Raw genomic sequence first — 19,280 nt, 5'->3', positions numbered from 1 at the left:
TGTGGGCAGAATTAACGCGTCAAATCGACCACTTGGACCAGCAGCCGACCTCTGTGCGTGAATTGCAGCAGGCTATTGTCACTGCATGGCAAGCGATTCCTGTCCAAACCTTGGCATATCTCGTGAACAGCATGCCTCAACGTGTACGTGCTCTCCTGAATGCTCGTGGGGGTTACACGAAGTACTGAACTGTAATTTTACTGTCCGTAATCCCAGTCGTAATTTAACTTTTGTTTTTGTTAAAAAAAAAATTGGCTAATGTGCAAAATAAAGAGATACTTCTGGAAAACGTACAGAAGTTTAACACAGTACTGTCCATGAAATGAGTTCGATATCAGTTTACATCACTTTCAAGGATCAATTTATTTGTTTCGAAATGTCAAATGTGGTTTTTGTTTCTTTTAAAGGTCACATTAACAAAATCTAGAATAATTTCAATGAACCAATAATTCGAATACTAATACTAATACTAATAATACTAATACTAGTACTAATACTACGAATACTAATACCATCTAATACTAATCCATCACCATACATCCATCATCATACATAATACCATCTAATACTAATACTAATAATACGAATAATACTAATAATTCCAATGAACTTTTGGTTCTAAGCCATCTTGAAAAGTAAGTTCACCCCCACAAAAAAAATATTCCATATTAAATGCCTAGTCTGTAGATTCAATGCAGCATGAACCATATGTTCCAATGGGAACACTAACAGGCCGACCTGAGCCTGTTAAGCTTAAACTGGGTGAGGAAGATACTGCTTGTGATTCCACAATACAACATAACGTTGAGCAAAAGTGAACTATAAACTTAGCGCGTCCATCTTCTATGGAAATAATGCCAACTCCACAAATCTCCCGATGTTCCTGTTCCCTACTGTGTTGTGCTTCACTCTCTCTCCCCCTATTATCTCCCGCTATCGTTATTATATGTTCCATGTGTTGGTTGCCCCCCAAAATAGGTATTTTTTTGTTTGTTTGTTTAAATCTTATGATTATGTTAGTATGATTCTGCATGCTGCCCTGTCTTCTAGTAAGCATTAAAATTGGTTTAAAATACCTTTAGTCAGTGCAGTATACTGCTTATTGTACCAGGTGAGCGCCAGGGGTATTGCCCTTATGTTTTTTTAAGAGCATGCAAGGAAAAGTCCAACAGGATGACGCAAAGGTAGCACGCTTTCCTCTGGGCTGTCGAATGTGAATTTGATTCTCGACTAAATTATGAACTGTCAGAGTGGTGCGTCGCAAGCAGGGGCATTGCATCAATGAGTGGCCTGGTTTTTGGATGTACATTAAGCTGGGGTACCTGTTTGCAAGGGCGGAAGTAATATAAAGTGATGGCCTCGGCCAACGTTCCACAATATGGTCAAAGATGGTTGTGGATGCATATTATAGAAAATATCAGGCCAAAGCAACCAACACCTCTTTCCTCTGGGTTTTAGCATTGATTGCAAGTGGATATCAAAGATTCCTCGATGTCTTTCCAAGAGTAGGTAAGTTGTAACCTGCAGCATCCACTTAAAATTCAACATCCCTGCCAGAAAGTTTTGTGGCAGCTCTGGGGGCCTAATGCAACTACTAGCCTAAAGGGAAAATCATGATACCAAGGTAAGAGCTTATGGCCTACCTTTAGATCAAAGAAGGTACCGGTACAACATGATGATGATGATGATAATGATACAAGGAAAGGAAGAGGTAGAATTGAAATCAAACAATGTAGACTTAGTAATAAAACCCACAAACAAGATCCAAGATTAGAAAAGTGTTTCTACTTGAGATGAAGAAATACTTACTGGAAAAAAAACCCCATGACAAACAATAAAATAGCCGTGGAGCGGACTGATGGTTATTTCCCCACAGTTTCTGAGAGTATTTTAAAATAAATTACCTAATTTTTTAGGTGAAATCCCCTTTGGGGCAAAACCCCCCTTCAGTCCCTTTAAATGGGCAGATACAGAAAGGGACAACATGAGACCTTACTGTCCTGATGCATCATACCAAATTTGGTCCGTATCGCCTGATAGTTGTGGAGAAGTAGATGTTTTAGTGAAAATTAACCTGTAGCCCCCTTTCCAGGGGAGATACGGCCATGAGGAGCACAACTTGAGATTATGGCATGGTGCCGATGCCTCGTGGCGAGTTTGGTCTGGATCTGTCTGGCGGTTTTTGAGAAGATTTTTTAATGAAATACCAATATTTGGGGCAAAACCCCACTTTTAACCCCTTTATAGGGGGAATCTTCAGGTGGGGAGCACAACCCCATGAGACCTTGCTGTCCTGATGCATCGTACCAAATTTAGTCCATATCGGTGGGATAGTTTGTGAGACGAAAATCCCTAAGTCAAATGTTAACGTACGTACGTAGTATATATGGATGGCTGGACACCAGATGTCCACATGGATTCACTCTGAGGTTATTTTGGTGAAATAACTTTTGAAACAAAACAATTTCGGTGGTGGTCCATGGACTTTTTGGATTTTTTTTTATTGGCCTGGTGTTCCGTGGACTGAAATGAGTTGAGAACCACTGCTCTAGGTCATTTTGTTAGCCCCAGCCTTCCCTCTGGTGTTTGTACCCAACTATTTATTTTTTTTCCCTCATATTCCAGGAATGTCACCATAGACACCTGACCCCGTTTCGTGTTTTCATTATCTGCACAATCAATATTTTTTTGATCAAAACTTTTGGATAATCACATTGAAGTGAGCTCCATCAGCTTCAATTACCATTTGAAATGTCTCCCCATCTTGAGATTGAGATTATGGCATGGTGCTGGCTATCGTAGCAACTGTGGCATCGTTGAGCTCTTTCGGGTTTGAAAAGCAAGTGCCTGCAAAATGACTTCCGAGTGCTGCGGTGCGATTTGGAGAAAACATTCTCGAAATGACATCGCAGCATTCCATTAAATTCCACAGGCAGCTGGTACTCCAACCGCAAGGAGGCGGCTTAAGGTCGAAGATTACACATTCATCGACAGTCTCCAGAAAGCATGCAGAGCCAGTAGGTGAGCCACTGGAATTGTCGGGTGGGTTGTGATTGTTTTTCAATAAAGGAGGCCAAGATACTCTTATGTATAAATAGAACATGTCATTTGAAACGTGCAAATCCATCTGGAACATCTATTGTAGCCACCTACAAATGGACAAGTGACAACTCAAAACTAGAAAGCATCTGAAAATGCAAAGCCCGACCATGTCCGTTTGTATTCAGACATCTTCTTCTTCCTTATGCTCAAAATAACGATAAGTTTTTTTTTAAATACAAAATGAAAATTGCTGATTTTATGCAGCCTTGAACTTTGAGCTTTAGATCTAAAAAAAAAATCAGCTTATAGCTTTTGATTGGTGAAAAAAACTGTGACCAAATATGCAAATTTTTAAAATTTCAGGTCAATCCGATGAAAATTGACGACTTTATGCGACGCTGACCTTTGAGTTTTTGAACTTTTGACCAAATTTTTAATTTGCCTTCGCCATATTCTCATAATAAAGCTTTGTTGAAAATTTGATGACAAAACTAAATGGTAAATTGAAATTTCAGGTCAATTGTATTAAAATTGATGATTTTATGCAGCCTTGAACTTTGAGCTTTAGATCTAAAAATATAATCAGCTTCTAGCTTTTGATTGGTGAAAAAAACTGTGACCCAATATGCAAATTCTTAAAATTTCAGGTCAATCGGATGAAAATTGACGATTTTATGCGCCGCTGACCTTTAACATTTTGACCTTTTGACAAAATTATTAATTTGGCTTCTCCATATTATCATAATAAAGCTTTCTTCAAATTTTGATGACCAAACTCAAATGGTAAATTGAAATTTCAGATCAATTGGATGAAAATTGATGATTTTATGTGACGCTGACCTTTAACATTTTGACCTTTTGACAAAATTATTAATTTGGCTTCTCCATATTATCATAATAAAGCTTTCTTCAAATTTTGATGACCACAACTCAAATGGTAAATTGAAATTTCAGATCAATTGGATGAAAATTGATGATTTTATGTGACGCTGACCTTTGACAAAATTATTAATTTGCTTTTTCCATATTATCATAATAAAGCTTTGGTGAAAATTTGATGACAATCACTCAAATGGTCCGCAGGGGACGGGCTAATTAAGTATGGTATAAAAACATTAGAATGTTCTTCTCAGTATAGCGTAGGGAAGCTTCTTTTTTACGATGGACCCTTTGTTGCGGCCCCATCATATGTGTCAGAGGGATGAGGCTCATTGCATGCAGAGGAACAATTCATGCCGAAGAACAAGTCGACAATTATCAGCATTCGTCTTCGATTCCCTTAATGATGCTGCCCCAGTCGCAAATTATAATGTGCGTTTACATGGCACAGACTCCATCATCAGTCAAGTATGTGATTTGAAAGAGGGTTTTGAAAGCTTTCAATTTTATAAATGGATTTTCTGCACTTCAAAAAAATTAATTTGCTTTCATTAAGTGTAAAGCTCAGCGGATTAGCTTCTTTTTTTTTTTCTTTCTTTTTTTCTTTTTGTATACTGAATCGAGGCTCGTGAAAGAGCTAACATTTATTTCACAAACAAATCAACCAGACAAACAAAATATATAAAAAGAGGGAGCGGAAGACAAGAGAAGGGGAAGCACACAAACACTTGAGAGCACACAACATTTAAGAGCAGGGAGATGTGTGGGAGGGAGAGGGCTTGGGGGGTGGAGGGGTGGGAGAAGTATAAAACACAAGGACACCAAGGACTTCCAGGACAGAAGTTGGTATTTCAAAAAAGTGGAATTGGGGTGAAATTAGCGGGGATAGAAAAGATCAAGGTTTTGGATGGGGGAAGATAAGAGATGGTGGTGAACAGCTGTTTTAAATACCTGGAGGGTGGAGTGGGATTGAAGAGAGTGAGGGAGTTTGTTCCAGAGGCGGGAGAAAAGAGGAATGAAGGAGTGAAGGTGAGCAGAGAGTCTTGATTTTGGCAAATTGAAAGGAAAGCTTGAAAGCTTCAAAGCTTGAAGGACAAAATGTAAGGAAAACTAAGGGACCCATCCTGCTTGTGCTTTATCCACACCCAATTTATTTAAACTATAACTTTAGTTACTTAACCTTAGTTACTGATGGGATGGACGAGTTTGGAGGGGCACAGTTGGGTGGGACATCACCAGTGTTTTTTTTACCCTGCGCTTGCGAAGCTAAAAGCTGGGTTAGACGATCGAATGCGTACGTGCATGTCTGCATTTAAGTATTTTTGTTTTTTTTTAACTCTGCAATTGTTGGTCTGATGGGTACAAAATTTTCACCATAGTACTACCTCCTCCTTCAGAATATTTAATGATAATTATGACGTCTTGGTCACATGGTACAGGCGCCATCTTGGAAAAATCTAAAATGTTGCACCTCGATATCTCCGAAACCGCTCCATGGAAAAAAAATGTAAACATGACCTTTTGACTTTTGACATTGTAACGAACCTCACATGGGAAATAAGTGTTTTTAACAATGTCATAATTGGTACCTTAATTATGACGTCATAATTCGATAGAGACAACTGTTAGTCTGATCAGTTTGAAATTTTATGAGTGAGATCTACGCAACAATTATATTAGAGAATATAAATTTATGTTGTCATTGCTTACGTGGTCCGGCAGCCATATTGGATCAAAGAAAATAAAACCTTCAAAAACAGAAGAGATGGCTCGGAACAAGTTGACTGCGCAAGGTAAGTATTGTATGAACACCATATAGTTTTCCAAAGGGATGGAGATGATTGTCGGTTGAGGGACGAAGAAACACCAGCAGCACATTCACTTTTTGATTAGACCCGGCTAGAGACGTCACAATCACTATGAAAACTGACTTGTTATCAAATTAGTAAATTCAACATGGTAAAACATTTCCAAAACCTTGTAACAGATAAATAAAAAAACTTGACACATACACCACACACACCACACAACATGCAACATGCAACGCACACAACACACAACACACACCACACACCACACACACCATGAACACAACAAACACCACACACACACAACTCACACCACCACAAACACACACACAAACACACACACACACACAACACACACACAAACACACACACACACACACACACACACGTGCTGGAAATTTTGACAATATACTTCCATGCCAGGCAATCCTCATTTTCAAACATGATTACTCTTACATAATACAGAACAAAAGGGTTACATCAATTTCATTTAAACAATCAACGCTTGTTACCACCCCCTTGTAAATCAGGACCATTACAGCTCCCTGGAGTTGGCAAGCAGTTTTAATCTGAACTAATTCACCGGAGTCAATTTTCAAAGATTGGGCTGCATGGTGAGTACCCTGTGGCGGGTTAGGTATTGGCCATGTTTAATGGCATTTACAACCACAAAATAATCACTTGCATCATTGTGTCAAAAAGGCTGACGTGAAAAAAGGCCCTTGCCAGGCTCCGTGCTGATCACACTCCGTGGGCAATTTTTAAAGCAGTTTGAGACTTCGCTGTTGCCTGACAAACAAATCGCTTTCCTGGTACCTATTTATATTGTTTATTGTCCAGGTTGTCTGCAAATGCAAGTAGCCACTTAGAGGACCACAAAACAATCTGTAGATCCAGGAATGCATCGTTTTATTGTGGGGAAGGTGCACGGGAGTGTTTTGGATGATAAAGACAAAAAAACAATGATGGCACAAGACTCAGTGTGAAAAGCAACTGCGAAGAAAGAAACTACATTCAAGTGGTTCTACTTTTGACAAAGCTACCTATAATCTCTTCCACACAACATGGCTTTTTCTGCAAAACCACTAAGCACCTTTAAGGGTGTAGTACTGGTGAACAGGTGATTTTTTTGTTTGTTTTTTTGTTTTTAGCTGAACAGTTTCCTTATAGTCTTATAAACAAGAATCATGCTATTAGAGGTCATAGAAGTACCCCTAATTATTGAAAAATTCAAATTTAAATTCAATTCAATATAATATTTTGCATGAAATTTGTTATAACTTGGGAAATGCATCATTCTTTTGGGCTGAAATTTGGACAGGATATTCAGAATATCACTTCCTTTAAAATGATGATGGCTTTTGTTTATAGGAGTAGCCATTGTGTATTTATTGAAGGACAACCAAGTTTTATCTGGTAATTGGCATAATTAGCTAATTAGTGAACATTTGACATAATTTCACAAAATCCTCTCATCAGGTAGTAGAGTAACACATGTATAATACATGTACCAAGTTTTGTGTGAAAAGAATGATAGGTGACATAGAAGATAGAAGTAGAAATGTGTTCTTTGTTTTTCCTTGTTTTTTATTGACGGTCTAATTTATGCAAATTATATGCATGTAATATGACAAAGAAGCGTTGAAACTGGTCTGAGTTAAAGCCAAGATTATATCTTTCAAGAAAAACTGAAAATTAGATATTAACTTGACTTTGTTTTTGTGTAAAGGCCTCTCAAAGGTACCTATGTAGTTTTCTCAATTTTTCACCAGTACTACACCCTTAAGGCACACAACTTTTATATCCAAGGCCAGGCATATTGAAGAGCGATATTGCAGAGGGTTAAAATACACAGTAGGGCCAAAAACAAAGGAATGAATGAACAGCAAAAGAGAAGAGAGAGGAGGCGTTGTTACCTGCAAGTCACTAGATGGCATGCATAAAATACTTACCTTGTGCAACCAACTTGGTGCGAGCTAACTCTTCTGTTTCTGAAGGGGCTTTTCTTTGATGCAATATGGCTGCCAAGACCACGTGAGCAATGACATCATAAATTTATATTCTCTAATATAATTGATGCATAGATCAGGCTCAAGAAATTTCGAACTGATCAGACTAAACATCGTCCCTGTCAAATTATGTCATAGCAATGACGTTATCGTTATCAACACTTATTCCCCATATGGAGTTCTTTACAATGAGCCACGTTTCAATTTTTCCATTGAGCGGTTTTGGAGATATAAAGGTGTAATGTTTTTCCAAGATGGCGTCCGTACCACGAGACCTATGACGTCATAATTGTGAACAAAAAATATTAGAGGCGGACGCGCACCGATGGTAAAATTTCCTGTCAATCGGACCAACGGTTGCCGATGAATTTTGAAAATGCAGACATGCATGTACGTACCCGATCGCCTAACCCTGCTTTTTGCTTCGTGACCACAGGGTAATAAGGTTAGATTAGGTAGAGTTAGCTGGGGTAAAGACCACAAGTAGGGATTGTGAATGACACTGGATGGAAGATGACCTGAAACCCTTGAGGGAAGAGTGGGATTCATCAGCCTCAGGATGGCAGTTCCACAAACAGAAGAGGAACAAAGGATTTGAGGTGGGCAATAAGCCTGAGAGTTTAACCAGGATGATACTGGGAAAATGTGTGCATCGTGGTGGAGTTGAGGATGGTCAGGGGATTGAGAGAGCACAGGAAGGCAGACTGGAGTGCAGGTGGTAAAAAAGAGAAGCCACGAGCCTGTCTGCGACGTGAGAGCAACATACCTTGTGTTTTGACCTTTTTCGACAGATGTAATGAAGATCGAAATAAACCTCTCCTGAGCCAAACCATAAGCTTTGCTTTCATGAAATAATGCAGGCATCGTTTCTACATCATTTTCAGGACAAAATGAGAGATCAAGTGTGGAAAGATGAAAGGCTATGCCTTATTATGTATTGTATTCGAGTAAAATAGCAGAGTAACAATGTCATTAAAGAGCAGGTGGCTTTCATTATTATACAGGGTGTTCCAAAAAGACCTGGACAAATTTAGCTGTTCATATATTTTGTAACACAAATGATACAACGATACCCTTTGTTTTATATGATACAGAAACACAACGTTTTCTTTATTTTCAGGTCTGGTGGTATAATGTAAAAGAAAATGGCGACTCCACAGGAGAAAGCTCATTTGCGTCGAATGGTTCATCGAGACGAGGTCCGACATGCAAGTTCAGAGCAATTTCCACACGAGGTATGGAAGGAATCCCCCATCAGAGAGTGATACAAAAGGTTTAAGGAGACTGGAAATTGCCAGAAACAGAAAAGTACATGTCGACCAAGCACACATGCAGCAGACGTTGAATGAGTGTGTGAATCTTTTCAACAAATTCCCAGAAAATTAATCCGACGCACATCCAGAGAACTGGGACTACCAATCACCACTGTACACAGGATTTTGCATAAACGACTGAAGATCTATGCCTACAAGGTGCAGATTCTGCAGGAACTCAAATCAAATGACAGACCCAAATGCAAGGCGTTTGCCCTGCAAATTCTCAGTCACATAGAGGATAATGAAGATTACCTGAAAAGGGTCATGTTCACAGAGGAGGCTTGCTTTTATGTATCGGAGAAGGTCACCTGGCACAATGTGAAGATCTAGGGTTCTGAAACCCCCACGTGGTCATTGAACGCCATACGTGACAGTCCAAAGGCAATGTGTGGTGCGGCCTTCTCCATAACCACTTGGTGGTTCCGTTTTTCTTTGCGGAGGAAACAGTGAACTCAACAATTTACATGAACATGTTGGAGGAATTCGCCTTCCCACAGATTGAAGACCTGCAACCCGATATCATTTTTCAACAGGATGGTGCTGCCTCCCCTTCATTGGGCCTTAGTCGTTCGAGCCGTCCTGTATGAAAAATGTCCAGGTCGCAGGACGGACACGCCTCGCCCACACGCCCATACGATCACCAGACATAACCCCCCTTTATTTTTTCTGTGGGAGTTTGTCAAAGATGTTGTCTTGTCCACAACACCAAGCTGGCAAACCTGCACGATCTTCGTTCTCGGATCACAGCTGCATGCACACTGGTGGACGCAAACGTGCTGAGCCGAACATGGCAATAACTCATGTGGCGCTTTGATATCCTGCGCGCGACAAACAGAGCTCACATTGATGTGTACTGATGGTGTACACAAAACTTTGAGTTTCTGTATCATATAAACCAAAGTGTATCATTGTATCATTTGTGGTTCTAAATATATTAACAACCAAAGTTGTCCGGGTCTTTTTGGATCACCCTGAACAGTATTTTCTTTTTTTTGTGAAAAATAATGAATCTCAGCTACAGCTGCATCACTTGCAGTTCATTTTTCTTGCTAGAGTTTCACCTTTCCTTGCTCATCCTTTACCTTTAACTACCTGATGCAGTGGAAAGACATGGTTATATTTGGTTTCCATGCAACAGAAAAGGCTTATGAAAGCAGTGATTTTGTACATGAAAATATGTCTACTTTTTTAAGTGGAAAGGACGGATGGGATTGTGGAGGATATACTCATTAATGGAGTAATAAATTATTGGGAGAAAAAAAAACAAGGTGGAAACTCACGAGAGGGCTGGAAGATCTGCACCCAATACATCCAGGAAATCATATCCATCCTCGAGTTGAAAGTCAGTGAAGATGAGCGAGACGGTGTCACCAGGTTCACCAAGAACAAGCCATGTGCAGTCCACGTTGTTGGTATACTCCTTTGGGAACCCAGGGCTACTTAGGACACCACTTGGCCCTCTGACGGTGCTGCCACATGCCCCCCTCGCTGTATACAAAGCATGCAAATACACCTGGAAATGTATCAGCCGTTCTAACATATAGATGCAATGCCATTCATTTTCAATCGACAACTTAAATTTGGTCCCTTATGACATCATAACGAATCTCGATAACAAAACTTTATAAAAGCTACTGGATATTTGTCAAGCAATTGTGAGAAATAGTATTTTGATTTTAAAAGGATACAAGTTACATGTACAGAATGAAACAATGTAAACAACAACTAGAGCAATGTGACTGTGTCGCCAATATGCCTCCGCATAGTCCCACAACGGGTAGATGCCATCGTTCACTGTCCTAAAAATAAACATGTTTGATTTAAATCCCTTCAGCTGTTCCCAAGTATCACATTTTCACCAGCAATTAAAGGTTTCACATCGATCGGTGAAGCGGTTTCAGAGAAGGGATTTTTTTAAATATCGGCTTTCAAGCTTATATGGCTGCCTTAAAAACGTGACATATGACCTTAAAAAATGTACACTCTGCATATGTATGGTATGGGAAGGTGATCACGTTTGTGAAATTTTGTGTTGATCGGATAAGGTTCGTTTTTCTATCCAAGATGGTTGTGAAACCACGTGGCCCATGACATCATTTTCAAACTATATGCAACAGTGCTGTTCGATGATATTTGTAAAATTTTGCATCGATAGGGAAAGCTTTTTCAGAGATATAATTATTTAATATTTTCCTTCAATCCAATATGCCTGCCACACCATGTGACCAATGATGTTTTCATGATCATCTTTTAATCGCCATGCCTATTCAATGACACACGTAAAGTTTTGAGTCAATCAATTTGGTGGTTTGGGAGAAGATGTTCTTTTTAGGTTTTAGGTTAAATCCAATATGGCTGCCAAAACATGTGTCCTATGATCTCATAAATTAAATATTTCAATACAAATGGGTCATAGATCATGTAATTTCAGATTTTTAAAATAAGGAATTCGATTAAAACATTTTTGGCTGGAATACCACTTCACCTATGATGTCATCATTATCGTGTTTTTGTCCCCATTGAGAGTACTTGACAATGTGCCAAGTTTCAAATTTTTCCATTCAACGGTTTCCGAGAAATATTTTTTTAATTATCTGCGTTTAATCCAAGATGGCTGCCATACCACGTGACCTATTATGTCACAATTATCATAAAAACATTCTGCATTGGTGTCACTCCTACCTTGAAACTTTTGTCTCAATCGGACATGTGGTTGCTGAGAAAAACGAGGTTTAACCTGTACGGACGGACGGACAACTCGAAAACATAATTCCTCCAGCCACCTTCGGAGCGGAGGAATAAAAATAGATTGATAGAGTGCAACTTTGGATCTAAATGGATACATCAGGCCATAAAATAATCAAATATTATGGCACACAAGCAGGAATGGAAAATAATGTCTCTCTCCGACCTACGAGCAACGCTAGTCAACATCACGTAGCGAGTGCAGGAAAGAAGAAGAAAGCGTCTTTGACATTTAAATCCTCCCTTTTCTCTAACAGCCTGATCTGAGACCATCAGTTCAGATTCAGAATTGTGTACTCTACCCTGGACATGCTGCTTCTGCTCTCCCAACAATGGATAGAAGCCCTTAATCTCAAACATAAGAACAGAACTGTCTCTCCAGACATAGTTCAAGCATTTGATAAAGTTTGGCACTCATTACACCTTGCTCTCCAAACACTCTACCTATGGCATGCAAGGCCACCTCCTCTCATGGATTACAAACTTCCTCCACTCTCATAGTTATCACATGGCTCTCAATGGAATGTTTTCATCTCCTCTCCCTGTCAAGGCTGGAATGCCCCAATTTAGTATCCTGGGCTTTAATTTCCACAGAATCCTTTATGAGAGAAAGATGTGAAGCAGGTGCCAGCCCTGAAGAGAGCAGTCAGTACTCCATTAAGAAATGGATAAAAGCCTTGTACACTGGGACTAGTTCAGAGTTTTCGAGGCATGAGTTGGAATGATGTGGGAAGTCCTGTCTATGGCTAGCATTGGTGGCCATCTTTGCTACTTCGTCAGCCTAAGAGAGGTTGCCTCTAATAACAAGCCCTAGAACTTCAAGACGATCGACCTCTTCCATTGGCTGACAGTGGAAATTATTCTGGAATGACAGGAGGAGACTGAGATTTGCCAAGATGGATGGAAGAGACCAGCATTTAATCACTTCACAGCAGAGACCAACACAGCTGCTGTCTGCTTAGCAAAAACATAATGCCATTTAAGAATCTGCAAAAAGGAATAAAGTGTTTTCCAGTACATTGGCGAGGTCATTTTGATGTCAATATTAGGATCAAGAATGGGCCCAAGACGTTGCCTTGGGGCATTCCAGCCTCCAATAGAAGAGGAGATGAAAGGATTCCATTGGTAGCAATATGTTGAGTGCTTGATAAGAGGAAGTCAGTTTGTCAGGTCTGCAGGCAGCTAGTCGTGGGTGAGTTTCACGGGAGAGTTTCTCACTCTGCGCATGCGTAAATGGCATTCAACAGGTGGTGGTTGTTCATTTATCCCAACACTAGATGGGAGTCATACAAGAAACAGGAAGACTCACACGTGCACCAGAAATGCTGCCATTGCCAAAGCACGTTAATACACACATGCACAGACTGATCATGGTGAATGTATTTGTCACACATGCGCAGCATGGCAGCACATGGCGGCATCGTTATACAATATACATCATAATGGTGCATTGCATTTAGTTGTATTATTTTTAAGCCGTGAAGCCACTTCAATATTTAGCTATGTTCTTCCGTCAAAAATGAAGAAGAACCTTTCTAACCCATCGTGTTTAATTATAAAAAGTTCTAAAAGGGTAATTCTAATGTTCTAAAGGATCATTCTAATCGGTTCTAAAGGGTTATTTTAAAGGGTACTAAAGGATAATTATAATAGGTTTTCAGGGGTAATTTTAAACGGGAATTTTAATGGGTAATTTTAAACGATAATTCTAATGGGTTTTAAAGGGTAATTTTTTAAAAAGGTGATTCTAAAGAGTTCCAAAGAGTAATTCCAAAGGGGAATTATAATGTGTAATTCTAATGTGTAATTCTAAAGGGGAATTCTAAAGGAGTAATTCTAAAGGGTTTCTTTGTTTCTAGGCTTTACCCGTTCCATATTAAAAACGCCAAACTGAACCGCTTCCTACAGATATGGGTGCAATTTTTTAAAATCCGAGAAATAAAAAAAATGTTATGGTACAGGGTACAATACCCAAGATAAAATGTTGCTTCCTTCTGGTGGATTCATTGTAATTGCTTCAGCCAATGTTGTGCTGGGCTGGATGACATTTATCAAACATTCGGTGAATGAGCAATTCAGCGATTTTGCGATCTCTCGATTTGGTACTTTAGCGATGTATGCTGGTAAAGCGCGATGCTGCGCGCGCTAATGCTTACGCAAGGAGCAAGCGGACAACGCGGTTCATAAAAGAGTCTTTATTCAAAGTACTCAAACTGCAGCACTAAGCTGCTCAGGGCTGCGCGCCCCGTGTATATCGTGAGGCCACGCCTCTCTCCCTGGCGTGGCCCATCCCCACTTGGTGTGCGGGGTCATGTCACCACGTCAGTGCTTTCGTGTCCGCCACACGCGCCCCCCCAGAATCCCCGCGCACCTGAAGGGTCAGTTTGCGGGGCAAACGGATGACCCGGCCGAAGCGCCCCCTGGCGACTGGCGGCGTCTGGGATGCAGGGATGCCATCTGGGATGCCTCCGGCTGCAGGACCGGGGGGCGGTGGGGCTGGGCGGTGCCGGGGGTCCGCCCGCAGGGGGGCGGCCCCGACGCGGGGGTCGGGCCACTGGCGGTGGATGGTCCACATCGAGGTGGGCCGGCTTGAGGCGGTCTACAGAAACGCGGTCAGGAGTACCACCGATGTCCAGGGTGAAGTGCTTCGCCCCGGTCTCCAGCACGCGGAAAGGCCCGTCGTACGGGGGCCGCAGTGGTGTCCGGTGGGCATCGTAGCGGACAAAGACGTACTCCGCCGTGCGAAGCTCCGGGGCGACGTGCGTCGGTGGGTGCCCGTGGCATGCCGTTGGCACCGGGGCGAACCTCTGGGCGGTCTCTTGCAGAGCGGAGCGCTGCTGTGCCACGGACCATGGTGCCGTGGAGTCGGGGAGGAACTCGCCCGGCACCCGCAGCGGTTGCCCGAAGACCAACTCCGCCGCGGATGCGCGCAGGTCCTCCTTGGGCGCCGTCCGGAGGCCCAGCAGGACCCAGGGGAGCCTGTCGACCCAGCCGCCGTCGCGGAGGGTGGCCCGGAGCGCGGCCTTCAATGAGCGGTGAAATCGCTCACACAGGCCGTTAGCCTGGGGGTGGTAGGCCGTGGTTCGGTGCAGCCGGACCCCGAGCCCCTGCGCGACCGCCCCCCAGAGCTCCGAGGTGAACTGGGGGCCGCGGTCGGACGAGATGTCTGAGGGGGCGCCGAACCGGGCGACCCAGGTGGCGATGAAAGCCTGCGCGACGTCCGCCGCCGTCGTCGACGCCAAGGGCACGGCCTCCGGCCACCAGGTGGTGCGGTCCACCATGGTGAGGACGTGGGTGAAACCCCACGAGGGGGGCAGAGGTCCCACCAGGTCCATGTGGACGTGGTCAAACCGGCGTTCCGGCACCGTGAACGGGGCCAACGGGGCCTGGGTGTGCCGGTGCACCTTGGCGCGCTGGCACGCAAGGCACGTCCTGGCCCAGCCGCGGACGGCCTTCCGGAGGCCAGGCCAGACGAACTTGTCGGCGATCTACCTTTGGGAGGCCCTCGCGCCCGGGTGGGACAGGCCGTGGATGGCGTCAAACACCTGGCGCTGCCAGCCCGCGGGCACGATGGGGCGAGGACGCCCGAGGGAGACGTCGCACAAGAGGGCTGCGCCCGCGCCGTTGAACGGCACCTCGGTGACGCGGAGGCCCGTGACGGCGGTCCGCAAGGCCTGGACGTCGGGGTCAGCGGCCTGGTCCGCTGCCATCTGGGCATAGTCGATGCCGAGGTGGACTGCGTGGGCGACGGCCCGGGAAAGGCAATCCGCCACCGGGTTGTCCTTCCCCGCGACGTGCCGGATGTCCGTCGTGTACTCGGACACGGCCGAGAGGTGATGCTGCTGCCGGGCCGACCACAGCTCGGTGACCTTGCCCATCACGAAGATCAGTGGCTTGTGGTCGACGAAGGCCGTGAACGCACGGCCCTCGAGCAGATGGCGGAAGTGCCTGACCGCCAAGTGAAGCCCTAGCAACTCGCGGTCGAAGGTACTGTAACGGCGTTCCGGCGGGCGGAGCTGCCGGCTAAAGAACGCCAGCGGTTGCCAAGCTCCACGCACCCATTGCTCGTGCACCGCGCCCACCGCGTAGTCCGAGGCGTCGGTGGTGAGGGCGATCGGTGCATCGGGCGCCGGGTGCGCGAGCATGGTGGCGTTAGCCAAGGCGAGCTTCGCGCCCGTGAACGCCGTGTCCATCTGCTCGGTCCAGGTAACGTCGACTTTGCCCGGCTTACCTCGGAGAGCTTCGTGCAGGGGGCGCAGGAGCTGGGCGATACGGGGCAGGAACCGATGGTAAAAGTTCACCATGCCCAGGAACTCCTGCAGCCCTCTGATCGTGCGGGGGCGCGGAAACCCCTTCACCGCCTCCACCTTGGCCGGCAGGGGGACGGCTCCGTGCTTGGTGACACGGTGCCCCAGAAAATCGATTACGGCTGCGCCGAACCGGCACTTTGCGGGGTTCACAATCAGGCCATGCTGGCCCAGGCGTTCGAAGAGCGTGCGGAGGTGGCGTAGGTGCTCTTCGCGGGACGCGCTGGCGACGAGGATATCGTCCAGGTAGACGTAGACAAAATCCAAGTCACGCAGGACGCTGTCCATCAGTCGCTGGAACGCCTGAGCCGCATTCTTCAGACCGAAGGGCATCCGCAGGAACTCGAAGAGTCCGAATGGCGTGATGACCGCCGTCTTCGGGACGTCCTCCGGCCTGACGGGGACCTGATGGTAGCCGCGTATGAGGTCCACCTTCGAGAAGAAGGACATGCCCGCCAAACGGGCGGAAAAGTCCTGAATGTGGGGGACGGGGTAGCGGTCGGGAGTGGTGGCGTCATTGAGACGGGGATAGTCCCCGCACGGTCGCCATCCCCCGCCGGGCTTCGGCACGATGTGCAGCGGCGACGCCCAAGCGCTCTCTGAGCGCCGAACGATGCCGAGTCGCTCCAGGGTAGCAAACGCCGCTTTTGCCACCGCCAGCTTCGTCGGCCCGAGGCGGCGTGCCCGGGCGTAGACCGGTGGCCCGACGGTGGGGATGTGATGGGCCACGCCGTGCTTGACGGCCCCCGCCGAGAAGGTGGGCCGCGTGAGGGCCGGGAAGCCGGCGAGGAGGCGGGTGAATGCGTCCGCTGCCGGAAGCGTACAGACCAACGTGGCCGGAACCGAACCGTTCGGCAAGCCGCTTGGCAAGCCGCTCGTTGAGCTGCTCGACGAGCTGGGCAGCGCACAAGCGAGCGAGCTGAACGTCTCGGCCTGGACAAGACGTCTGCGATTTACGTCGACCAGGAGCCCATTAGCGCACAGGAAGTCCGCGCCAAGCAGTGCCATGGGCACGTCGGCGGTGACGAACGTCCATCGGAAAACCTTCCCTCCGAACCGCAGAGAGAGGCAGCGTTTTCCGTACGTACGGATGGGCGTCCCGTTCGCGGCAAGCAGCGCGGGGCCCCCGCCCGCGGCGTGCTTGTCTGACGTGCCGGCGGGAACGACACTCACCTGCGCTCCCGTGTTGCACAGGTAATGGCGCCCGGATAAGGTGTCCGTTATGAACAGCAGGCTGCTCGAACGGCCGGCGCTCATCGCCACTATTGAGCGCCGGCCCGCGCGTTTCCCGACCTGTTGAAGGAGCATGGCGGATGACATTGCCGAGCCTCATGGCCAAACTTGGCGTGGAACCAGCACCAGGTGGTGGAGCTGGAGGAGTGTGGCTGGCTTCGCCAGGCCGGTGGAGTTGGCGGTTTTCGCCGCGGCGGTGGGCGGGGCGTGGCGGCGGTCACGAGGGGCGTATCAGCATGCTGCGTATGCTGTGTAAGCTGATGCTGTGGATCAGCATCATCAGCAGCATCAGCAGCATCAGCCTCGAGGTCCGTGACGGCCGCACCGACTCTCGCCCGCGTATCCGAAGCCGTGAAGTACCTGTCCGCCTCGGCTGCCAATGCTCGGGGTTCCGTTAGCCCGGTCCTGGCCAACGCGAGGCGAACCTGCGCTGGAAGTTGGCGACGGAAAAGCGCCCGGAATAGAGAACCGGGGGCTTCGTCGCCCAACAGTGACAGCATATGGTCCATTCGGACCGACGGGCGCGTGTCGCCGAGCTCGGGGAGATCCAGGAGGCGGTCGGCCCGTGCGTCGTCCGTGAGGCCGAACGTGGCTAGGAGTAGCCGCTTGAGTGCCTCGTACTTGTGGCCGTCCGGTGGGTGGCGAAGGACGGACACAACTCGAGCGGCCGTGCCGGGCCCGAGGGAGGCGACGACGTGGCAGTAGCGCATGTCGTCGTTGGTGAGGCGCCGAAGCTGAAATTGGGCTTCGGCTTGAACGAACCAGACTTCGGCCTGGGCCTCCCAAAATTCGGGAAGTTTAATCGCCATTGCCTTGTCGTTTGCCATTGCAATGGCGTCGTGTTCGGAAGGATCGCTACGGCAGATCCAACGTCGAGGTCACCATATAAAGCGCGATGCTGCGCGCGCTAATGCTTATGCAAGGAGCAAGCGGACAACGCGGTTCATAAAAGAGTCTTTATTCAAAGTACTCAAACTGCAGCACTAAGCTGCTCAGGGCTGCGCGCCCCGTGCCGTGTATATCGTGAGGCCACGCCTCTCTCCCTGGCGTGGCCCATCCCCACTTGGTGTGCGGGGTGATGTCACCACGTCAGTGCTGTCGTGTCCGCCACACTGGTATCTTTTTCATTCTTGTTAACTATGAAAATGATCAAGTATGAAAAGTATGGCTTTCAAAAGCTTATGTTTTCACTCTATTGTAGCTTTTCAGAATATTGTTTTGTTAACTTTTGATGGGGCGACCATTTTTCCCATGCCACCGTTAGGGAAGTACTCCATGACACAAATGAGAAGATACAATTCTACCTTCAATCCCGGACAAGTATACATTCAATAGAAAGACGAGCACCATCTATCTTGGATGGTTGAGTTATCATGGCTTGCATTTTATGGATGCCGTTCTATATGATAGACAAATGACAGAATATCTTTACGTGACAATGGGGGTCACTAAAAACTGCTTTGATACACAAGATCAGTTTGGACCGAAACAATGTCTCACAGATATTTTAAGCACTCCAGCCTCGACAGGGAGAGGAGATGAAAGGATTCCATTCAGCGCCACACGCTGGCTACGAGAGAGGAATTGTCAGTAAGCCATGTGTAGATGCCATAGGCAGAGTTTGGAGAGTAAGGTGGGGTGCCAGACTGTATCAAAAGCAATAACATCATTTCTTTATCTCCTCCATTTCCTCATGTACCATCATCTCATTAGTCTACATCCTAACAAACATCTTTTGATAAATGACCATCAGATTGATAAACAAATCAACATTAAACGAGACTGAAGTCGACGACGCATCATCGCAAATCCCCAAGCTTCCCACCTAAAGCAAAGTTGAAAGATGGCAAAATGCTCCACCAGGAATGTCCCAATATCAAATTTTGAGTTTAAAATAACTGTTTCCGTTTGACCCTTATGACCCAAGTCACTATCCCATGG

General features: G+C 45.8%; 1 protein-coding gene across 1 annotated transcript in view; it reads right to left on the bottom strand.

Moving 5' to 3' along the window:
- LOC137422386 (CUB and sushi domain-containing protein 3) overlaps positions 1-19,280 on the bottom strand; it is a 1,172,941-nt gene that overhangs the window by 847,909 nt on the left and 305,752 nt on the right. Inside the window, 1 exon segment of the mRNA XM_078772588.1 lies at positions 10,335-10,542. Coding sequence (XP_078628714.1) covers positions 10,335-10,542 — 208 coding nt within the window.

The sequence above is a fragment of the Myxine glutinosa genome, chromosome 2 (assembly GCF_964187855.1).
Source record: "Myxine glutinosa chromosome 2, kmMyxGlut1.1, whole genome shotgun sequence".
In the NCBI taxonomy this organism is placed as follows: Eukaryota; Metazoa; Chordata; class Myxini; order Myxiniformes; family Myxinidae; genus Myxine; species Myxine glutinosa.
This window is presented reverse-complemented; position numbering and strand designations above follow the sequence as displayed.